At 44.7% G+C, this 10,698-nt stretch overlaps 2 protein-coding genes across 2 annotated transcripts in view; one reads left to right on the top strand and one right to left on the bottom strand.

Moving 5' to 3' along the window:
- Positions 1 to 421, bottom strand: part of LOC138976917 (tektin-1-like) — a 4,917-nt gene extending 4,496 nt beyond the window's left edge. The window contains exon 1 of the mRNA XM_070349812.1: positions 402 to 421. Coding sequence (XP_070205913.1) covers positions 402 to 421 — 20 coding nt within the window. The remainder of the gene's footprint in view (positions 1 to 401) is intronic.
- A 2,504-nt stretch (positions 422 to 2,925) lies between these two features.
- LOC138976169 (sulfotransferase 1C2-like) lies at positions 2,926 to 10,605 on the top strand. Its single transcript, XM_070349010.1, has 4 exons — positions 2,926 to 3,237; positions 6,235 to 6,567; positions 7,919 to 8,203; positions 10,088 to 10,605. Exons 1-4 carry the CDS (start codon positions 3,069 to 3,071, stop codon positions 10,198 to 10,200), a joined length of 900 nt encoding a protein of 299 aa, XP_070205111.1. The 5' UTR covers positions 2,926 to 3,068; the 3' UTR covers positions 10,201 to 10,605.
- The last annotated feature ends 93 nt before the right edge of the window (positions 10,606 to 10,698 follow it).

Here is a 10,698-nt window from a genome sequence, read left to right as displayed (position 1 = left end):
CCCCCCCCCCCCCCCCCCCCCCCCCCCCCCCCCCCCCCCCCCCCAAAGGATATGAAGAAAATTGTAGATGTTCGAATCATAACGAAGTAAACAGAATACCGACTGAGGCATAGTCCTAGTGGCAACTGTGACTGATGACAATTCTGGACGTGTGAATCTGGCTTTTTCAGCTGACTCGATTAAGTGTACAATCTGTGTTTAATCAGTCAACGACGCTGGTCAGCTGCGAATGAGTCATTCGTGGCATATTCAAAAGGAAAGGGAAAGAAAGTGGGTCCCCAGGGCAAGGTCAGCGCGGCCGTCAACTTGCATTGAGTCACCCCTGTCCTGCTGTCTGTGTCAAAGGTGTGTCTGTCTACGCTGTGTTGTGAAGTCAAAACTTGAGGTTGTGGCGTACTCACAGTGACACTGGTTTGCACATCCTGCACGTGCAGGGTAGAAGCAGGCTATTGTTGACAGGGGCCACTGCCGATGACGTTGTGTTCTGCTCCGCCTCGGCTGCTTTGCGTTGCACGAAATTCTGTCTTCTCAAGTTTTTTCATCACGCGGCTTCACTTGTGACCTGCTTTTCTTTCTGTAGTTAACTGTGTTGTTGGCTTGGCCTGAGCGGCGCAGCAAATCTCAACACAACTGTTGTACCGTCACCTTCCCCCTGGATTTTCCAAGAGGATAGCCCAACTTCGATCATGGCAGTCCTGTTTGCGACATTTTCAGACAGCAGCAGTAGTTTGGACGAAGATAATTATCAATTTTAGCGGAGCTCCGAAATTTGCGTTCTTCTCAGGTGGCAAGGGCATATTCCAAAGAAAGTGAAAGAAATTGGGTTCCCAGGTAATTTTTATGTTCATTTCGCTTGCTCAGTTTTTCAGCTGACTCGATTAAAATTACAATCAGTCAATAACGATTGTCAGCTGCGCATCTGTCATCTGTGGCATATTCCAAAGAAAAATGTAAGAAAGTGGGTTCCCAACAAATTTACATTTTGATTTTCGCTTAAAGGCAGAGTAAGCCTCCCGTAAACCATCACAGATACGGTCAGGCTTTTACACACAGTACAAACACCATTTCATTTAAACACTCACCAATTGAGAACATCCTAGGTGCCCTCCGTAAAGAGCGAACAATTTTCAAAGAATTTATTTTTGCGTGGTTTATCTTACCCCTGAGCCATCGTGAACCCGTGTGATCCAGTTTTCCCTTTTCACAATGCAGTCGTCATAGTTAGTCATTTGAATGCGACTCGACGTGAGCTTATCTACAATAGCACGTTTTTTTTATGCACGAAACAACGGCTGTGGTTCACAAGAACTCTAGCGATGGCTTTTGACTGTTGAGAGGAACGGCGATTTGCACTGATAAACCGGCCGTCGTCTGCTACGACCCTTGCGTGACCCTGCTTCCGGGCTTTTCTTTTTTTAAACTTTCACAACTTCGAATTGTTCTGATCTTGTCTTGATGAAAAACGAATTCTTTTATGATTAAAGAATGTTTGTGTAACAAGCTGTCAATTTATTATTTAGATTTTAAAAGTTAGGTCCAGCGCAAAAACGAGGCGCCGTTGTTGTTAACGGAACAAGTCTACGAAAATAAATTCTTTGAAAATGTCTCACGCTCGACAGAAAGCAGCCAGGATGTTCCCGTTCGGTGAGCGTTCAAATGGAAGTATGCTTGTACTGTATTTAGACGCTCGGGGAGCTCTGTGATGGTTTACGGGAGGCTTACTGTGCCTTTAATGCATTTCTTTTGCGTGTTCCTTTTCTTTTTCTTCTCCCGGTTTCAACCGCTTATACGATCGAAACCTGCATCAGTAGTCCTATAGGAATGACAGAATAACAAACGCGCAAGATAAATGAACAAAACAGCCTGTTTTGGGTAGGTAATTGAATTGACTTTCTCTTGGTATACTAAAGTTGTCAAGTTGTGCCTATTCTTAAATTTCGTCGATTTTTTTATTTGATATCTTACGTTTTTGTTGTGTCGAATTTGGAGGTACCCGTATGTGAGCGGCAGTCACATAATTCATGTAAAAGAACTCTGATAACAAGAAAAAGTGTCTGATAGCCAAGGTGAGTGTCTTTTATTAAGGGTACGAAAAATGTTGCAATATTATTGCAGGCTAAGTGAAGCTGAAGGGAAAAGAAATACGTGTACTAGCAAGCAACCATGCACTCATTTCCTTCAACAACCCCGTAGTTCCCACGGCAAAAACAGATTTAAGGGCAGACTATACATGCGCAGTTTCAGCGGCACAGACGACGCACGGCATATTATTGACTAGATGATTACCCGCTTCGCCGGGTGGATCGCGAGACGGAGTATGCAGCGTGGCGGTTCGCACCGGCTTCGCCGGGATGATCGCGAGACGGAGTATGCAGCGTGGCGGTTCGCCGGGTTAGAGCACGTGTTGACGTGATTGACGCCACACGAAGGAAGGGAGATAAACGCGCAAAACACTGGAGAAGATAAGGAAGAGTTACTGGAAATGGATCTACAGAAAAACCAAAATCGGTTCACCGCGCCGCACTTAGAGCACGTGTTGAAAATTTTCATCGACCAGATTGTGTCCGGGGTCTACCTGAATATGCCCACCAAATTTGAAGCAGATCCATCGAGAACTTTGGCCGTGCATCGCGAAGTGACAGACAGACGGACACACACAAGCCGTATATATAGATAGATAGATGCTGCGATAGGGATTATGACGAGTACTTGGCCTGTTTTCCTTTCACGCAACGTGTAGCGGGCTGGGATAAGCTGCAGTGCGTCGTCTGTCCTGCTGAAATTACAGAGGTGAGCGTCAGGCCTTACATTCAGTCTTGTCTCTCTCCGCACACACGCATGCACACACACACACACACACACACACACACACACACACACACACACACACACACCTGTTGATTTTGGTGTGTTTTTCTTCCACACAATAGCTGGTCTACTTCAAAAATTTGCGCTGATAAAATGTCCGACTCTAAACTTATAATGTTTAAACTTTAATTGCTAACCCCGTTGTTGAAATTAAAACAAGTTTTCGACCAACCTCAATTTGTGATTGCAGAATCCCTGCCATGCGAACTCTACAATTCTCTGACGGGAGGGGAGCGACTCTAGAACTGGAAGAGTTGGACGGAGTTCTCTACCCTCGTTACCATGACCACCTGGAGCAACAACTTCAACAAATACGTAAGCTGCACGTGCGAGACTCTGACGTCATTCTCTGCACGTACCCCAAAGCAGGTTTGTAATGAAGAGTTAATTAAAAACAACAGTAAAAAAAAAATGTAAAGTGATTTGCCAGTTGCAGTAACGTATGGTCGTTCGATTGCATGTTTTCGAAAAAAGACGAATATAATTATGTTCAGGTTAATGTTCCGATTCCTTATTGGCAACGCGTGATTGATAATCACATATGCTATTTATAGAACGGTTAAAATAATGGTGAATGAATCGAAAGGAGGAAGAAAACATATTCAGAAAAAAAAAGATCTTGGTGGTGTTTTTTTTTCCCGGCAACCATCATTCATTTCATTATTATCATCATCATCACCCTCATCATCATCATCATCACCCTCATCATCATCATCATCATCATCACACGGTCATTCCAATCGGTGATGACGGTGCGCCTGACGATCGACGACAGTGTCGAGCACGTAACTATAATTGTCCCCATCCTCGAGCGAGTTTTAGCGTCAACTAAGGTGACTCGAGTCGAACCGGAGGTCGCAAAAACTCGGTCCGGTACGACTGGAGTGACGTCACCGGTTAACCAACTTTCAACCTTGCTTCCTGCGTAGGGTCTCTCCAGTTCCAAGATGGCTGCTGTCGCGTGCATGCACGTTTGCATGTTTAGTTTTTCACACAAAAACTTTGGCCACACCACACAGCACTCACAGAACACCGATGTAACTAAATGAAAGTATTTAATAGTTCCCAGTTGGGTGAAATATGGGGGTGACGATGGATGGAACAATGGAAGGGTTAACACAATATGAAGATGAACATAATGAACATGAGAAAGTACACAACAGTCAAAATAATGTCAACAAACGACATACGAGACAATCAGGATAGTCAAACACAAAGCACGTACGTCACAAAGGCCCTCCTCATTCCATAAATGATATCTATCGTAAGAAAGTACTTATCTACACGTTCGACGAATTCCGGGGGGGGGGGGGTGCGCCCTCGGGTCGACACCTGCGTCTCTGTCGCGGGGGTGAGAGAATCAGCCCAGTTAAGAGCTGTCACACGGCACACACTCTGCAGCGACGGCGCCGGTTCGATGTTGCTGCCCAACAGCAGCGTGGTTGCGCCGCTGTGACGTTACAAGATAGCTGCTCACAACAGCGTAATGAAGCCTCGGAGAAGATCCAGAGGGGCTGCTCACACAGCAGCGTGGGGGTGACGATGCGAGAGTCCAAACTGGCTGCTCAAGCAGCAGCGTGGTGGGGCCTGCTCCATGCTGTGAAGCTAGGGTTCGCACCTTCCCGTCCGGTCTGTCTTCGACAGTAAACACTGAAAGCCTAGAAGGCCAAAGTCAATAATCTCCCCAAAAATATAAGACACGTGACTTCCTCCTCCAATAGACATCATTATTAGGGATGAGGAGGAAGCACAATGACTAGACTTTGGTTTCCTTCTACCATATAATTTACCATTATAATGATTTCCTTTTAAACACTATGATGAACACTATTTACAACAACACAAAGACGAGACAAAACAGTACAACTGGTAACTAATGTAGGTTCCCTGTCCCCTGCCACCGGCCGCTAATTCACCTTCAGCAAAAACTGACAAAAGTCTATCCAATTAGACCAAGAAATATGACTTACCTCACACAGGCTAATGAAAATCATCGCGTACACTTTACGCAACCGACTTTAACAAAGTCCACAGTAGACGTACATTACTACTGAAAATAACTTCGAACTCAAACGACAATTCACACACGAATTTCGAAGCCGTTCGACAAACATCTGGTCTCGGCCGAGACAGAAAAAAGAATGCTTATGAATTTCACAGTCAGCAACCAGGTAACCGGTGAACTCTACAAATAGCGCGCAGCCTACCGTGAACGTCCCGTGCAATGCGTGCAAAGCGTGCAAGGCGCGAATCACTGAGCTAAGCCCAGCTACAGGTCTTCCCACCTTGACACAGGTACCTGTCAGCAACGCCCGACCAAGGAACCTTATAACTACATACAACTGTCCGCGACAGCTGCCAAGGCGAGGTGAGAAACTTCTGCAAATATTTTTTGACAAAGTTACGGATTGTGAGAAGACATTTGTTGTAAATCACTTAGCCTTTCAAAAATTAAGGATACTGGGTTGGATACTGTCTTGGTTTTAATGCATTTTATTTTAGCAGTGATGTTTATTTTGGGAAGAAATGAGGTCAACAGGAGTTTGGGTGCGATTTCGGCTCAAATGTACTTTAGCGCCCTGAACTTTTACCCGGCTGTTTTGCGCTCGATTTTCACGCTCACTTCTTCATTGACGTTCGAATCGATAGTTCGATGTTTTGGCATTACATTCACATCAACAATAAAACAGTACTGCTTGTTCATCATCGTCGTCCATCAACTCTCCACAACAGTAAATCCGTAACGCGCTTGTCGCCATCTTGTTGCAAGGGACGCGACTGGACACAACCCAACAGCGTTTCCGCGAAGAAAAAAACCAGACATGCGCAGTGACCCTACCGTAGCTCAACCCTGTTCCTCGCGAAAACTCGCTCATCGTTGTCAGCATAGTCACGATCATCATCCATGGATGGTTTCAATTGTGTTAAAGGGGGCCGGGTAAGCTCAGTTGGTAGAGCACTGGTCTTGTGATCCGAAGATCACAGGTTCGAGACTAGGGGGTCCTTAACGTCCTCACAGGAAAATGTTCCTTTTAGGGACATGCACGGGTTTGAATCCAGGCAGGTCGCTTTTATGTGCAGACTCAGACGGTACCCATGTCACACCCCCGTGTCACCACAGTGGCACGTAAAAGACCTCGGTTATTCTGCCATAAGTGCGGATGGCTGATTACACCTAAACACGCACACACCTGGGTAGCGCGACTCTTGTTGCTGCTAGCTTTCCACTGGAAGGAGGCGTCCCGAATTTCCCATTGAGATAATATAGGAAATGAAATAATGTCCATCGTCTCCATCACCGTAATCATCATAGTCATCATGCATGGATGATTCCAGTTGTGTTCAAGGCTGTCTTGATGTTGACAGGCACCCACTGGCTGTGGGAAGTCATCACCATGCTCGTCAACCACATCAGCAAATTCTCCAACGACCTCAAACAAAGCGCCATGCTGGAAAACACGGACCTTGACCTTGTCAACTCACAACCTTCACCCCGCGTTCTCAATACTCATCTCTTACCCGACGCTTTACCGGATATGACGTGGCTTAGCCAGTGCCGCCTGGTGGTGTGTCACCGGAACCCCAAAGACACCGTTGTCTCCCTTTACAATATGGCCCGACAGGTGTCGTACAAACAGATCCGCTCGGCGTTTGAAGGGACTTTCGAGGGATACGCTTCATTGTTTCTCGATGGGAAGAGTAGGTCTACCTTTTGTCTTTCTTTCTTCTTTATCTCTTTCTCCTTTCTTTCTTTCTTATTCTCCGGGACAAGATTTGTAACTTTTCTTAAATGAGATTAAGACCTTTAACGAGATTTAGAGTAACACGACTGTAAAAGAATCTGAGTTTTAGTTCTTCCTTTACTGTACGTGATAGTGATACGCCTAAAATTTGAATAGTTTTTGAAGAGTAGGCCGAGAACAATTAAAACGGAGAATAAGATCGATGCTGCATGAGTCAATCGCGCTGCATGGCCCTCTGAGTTCTCGTCAGCCTTTCTTGATCAAAGGGTTACATACTGAAAATCTGAACAATACAAAGGTGCGGACCTGAGGATGGTTGGCGTAGCGCTATAACACTAACTTTCTAGAATCTTAAACGAAATGAGACAGAGCGTTGTTAAGATATCAAATAACCAAAGGGAAGTCATTGCTCTTTTCTGCACACGACATGTGTAATGACTATATAATGGAGTAAGCGAGAGTTGTACGGAACCTTTCTGCTGGCACCTGAGAGAATAACAAGCATTGTCGTTTGTTCATGTCAATGCTTGTTATTCTCTCAGGTGCCAGGAGAAGCCCCCCGCGGGTTATGGGGAGTCCCATATTGGTTGGGACGAGAAAGAATTTACCCGATGCTCCCCAGCATGTCGTAAGAGGCGACTAACGGATTCTGTTTCTCCTTTTACCCTTGTTAAGTGTTTCTTGTATAGAATATAGTCAATGTTTGTAAAGATTTTAGTCAAGCAGTATGTAAGAAATGTTAAGTTCTTTGTACTGGAAACTTGCATTCTCCCAGTAAGGTAATATATTGTACTACGTTGCAAGCCCCTGGAGCAAATTTTTTATTAGTGCTTTTGTGAACAAGAAACAATTGACAAGTGGCTCTATCCCATCTCCCCCCTTCCCCCGTCGCGATATAACCTTCGTGGTTGAAAACGACGTAAAACACCAAATAAAGTAAGAAAAGAAAGAAATGCCAGGAGAAAGGTTCCGTACAACTCTCGCTTACTCCATTACACATGTATGCATAAGCGATTACTAACTTTCTAGACAAGTATTTTTCAACTCGGAGACCTTTGCAACGTATGAATACAAACCTACACACTGCATGCTAACCCATTATCAGTTCTGATGGGAAATTGTTATTTTTATGCCCTCCGTTGTATTCTGGTCTGCTTGTTTATGTCCCTTTCTTGGCTGTTGTGTATGTAGATATTTACAAACTTCAAGGTCAGCCATTACCTGTGAATCCATTTTACATTTCTGTCATGTATTTGAGCACGCTTCACTATGATATAATCAGGCACGATTTTCCCTTCCCTGCCTAGTGCCTCACGGGTCTTGGTTCGACTACGTCCGTGCTTGGGAACAGGTGCGCAGACGTCCCCCCGCGGACCGGATCTACGTCGGCAGTTACGAAAGCATGTCACGTGACACAGTGGGAGAAGTACGCCACCTTGCGGATTTCCTTGGCACCGGAACGTCAGAATCTCTGTGCGAGGACATAGCGAGAGCGTGCAGCTTTCAGAACATGAAGCAGGCGACCAAGCATCAGAAAGGGGCGGCAAATCCTGAGATCTGGAAGCCAGACGCCACTGGAATCTTCAGAAAAGGTAAGGCCATGATAGTCTTATTCAAGATTTATGCTAGGTGTATTGATGGAAACTTGACTAGTTCATTGGCCCCATGTCAGTAACCAAATAAGAATAATAATTATATTAGTAATTACAAGGACTGGGTGGCCGAGTGGTAAACGCACTTGCCTCGGAAGCGAGAGGTTGCGAGTTCGACCCTGGGTCAGGGCGTTAGCAATTTTCTCTCCCCTTTCCTAACCTAGGTGGTGGGTTCAAGTGCTAGTCTTTCGGATGAGACGAAAAACCGAGGTCCCTTCGTGTACACTACATTTGGGTGTGCACGTTAAAGATCCCACGATTGACAAAAGGGTCTTTCCTGGCAAAATTGTATAGGCATAGATACAAATGTCCACAAAATACCCGTGTGACTTGGAATAATAGGCCGTGAAAAGTAAATATCCGCCTTAATTGGCTTGAGATTTACTGGCCGATGTGAATGCGTGATATATTGAGTAAAAAATTCCATCTCACACGGCAGAAATTAATATGTAAAGCGCTTAGAGAACGTCAAGCGCTATATAAATCGCCCCATACATATCTAATACATAACTAAATAAGGGCGGACAGCTGCTAGATGTTTTGGGGAATGGGAACTTTACTAGATCATTGGCCCCATGTCAGTAAACAAATAGATAAATAATACATAAATAAGGGTGGACAGGGCAGTGCGACTGAGAGGGGTCCAAAGAATATAATCTTACCGTGATCAATGCAATCAAGCCACCAACATAACTGTAACCGAGTGCCAAAACACTACGATCACCTCGGGAGGCGAAGTGCAATCAAACAGGATTGAAAATGTTAGGGCCAATTTCTTAGCCCTATAAAAACTGTTATGCAAACCCGAAGGTTTCCATGAACATACAGAAAATCGGAAACCACCAGACCCCATCACAGAGTTCCACAATCCACCGGTGTTGCCTTAAAGGCCAACAACTCGGGTGCAGAGTCTGCTGTGAAAGGAGCGGTAGCCTCCCCTGTCACATAACAGCTATTAGATCCTGGCACTTAATTAAGACGCCGCTAATCATCGTACACTGACGGAACCATTAACACAATATATAACAGAATAAATACTTACATCGGTGAATGGTTGTAAGAGTAATCAGTTCCAGTTCCAACAGTAAGCGGTTCTACCTCTGAAGTTGTAAGTGCGAAATCATCGTGCAGTACTTCCTGATCCAACTATGTCAGAAATCAATGTCTGTCTCTCTGTCTCTGTCTCTGTCTCTGTGTGTGTCTCTCTCTCTCTCTACACCTCTCTCACCCCCCCCCCCCTCCTCATCTCTGACTCTCTCGCTCTCTCTTGCTCTTTCTCTCTCGCTTAATTTCTCTCTCTCTCTCTCTCTCTCTCTCTCTCTCTCTCTCTCTCTCTCTCTCTCTCTCTCTCTCTGTGACTGTGTGCGTGTGTCTCTCTCTCCCCCACACTCCTTTCAGCGGTTGTTTGTCGTTCGGTATGTCGGTGTGTTAATGAAAATAACAGACGTTGCTGAATAATGATAGTTCATAGTGTTTATAATCCAGTAAACTTCATTTAGACTAGACATCTCGAAACTGCAATGTAACAGTATTTCCTGAGGAGTAGGCCTACAACCGTGACTAATTAGTATGTTTTTTTTGTGGGGGGTTTTGGATTGTTTTTTAGGTGTGTTTTTTGGGGGGTGTTTTTTTGTTTTTTTGGGGGGGGGCGGCCATGCGTGTGTCAGGGCATTTTGTGCTCACGAGGGCACCAGGGAGTTGCAAACCACGAACGCAGAAGAAGAAGCAGTAGTGGTGTTAATAGTGTTTGCAAGCTGTATAGGTCAACTTTTATTGAACCGAAAACAAGTTAGAACAACAAAAAGTTTGATCATTCTGTTGCAGGAAAAGTTGGTGACTGGAAAGACTGGATGACCATGGAACTTTCTGAGGCTTTTGATCGCGCGACCTTGGCCAGGTTATCTGACCTTGACCTCGAGTTCACCTATGAACTTTGACACTGATTATGACCAGCTGGGTTTTTTTGGCCTTGATATGAATTGTCAGTGGTTCAGTATTTGTGTTTTGTAAGGAAATCGTAAAGCAAAGAGAGAGTCATGTTGTGTGTGTGCGTGTTCTTGTGCGCGTGTGTGTGTGTGTGCCATGTGTGTGTGTGTGTTATTCCAGAATTAGTGTTAAAAAAAGAGTAATAAGCATGTGACTTGTCTTAGTTTTGTCAAGGAAAAAAGGACTTCCCAATCCTGAAGGTCGGCACCCTCCCGTGTGCTACTGTATGCAAGAGGTTGGTTGCCATGGAACTCAACAAACAAATGAGATCACTGATGGGATTTCATTTATATATCAGCATCCACATAAATGGTTAGGAGGAACAGAAAAGAAATTGTGCTATAACAATAAAAATATTGCCTGTTTTTTGTGTTTATTTGTTGGAGTTACACTCAAAGTTTGGCAACAGAATTTTTTTTTAACTAGCCATAACTGAAAGCAATACTTTG

The sequence above is a fragment of the Littorina saxatilis genome, linkage group LG9, assembly GCF_037325665.1.
Source record: "Littorina saxatilis isolate snail1 linkage group LG9, US_GU_Lsax_2.0, whole genome shotgun sequence".
Lineage (NCBI taxonomy): Eukaryota > Metazoa > Mollusca > Gastropoda > Littorinimorpha > Littorinidae > Littorina > Littorina saxatilis.
Note: the sequence above shows the minus strand (reverse complement) of the source record. Positions and strands in the feature narration are given on the sequence as shown.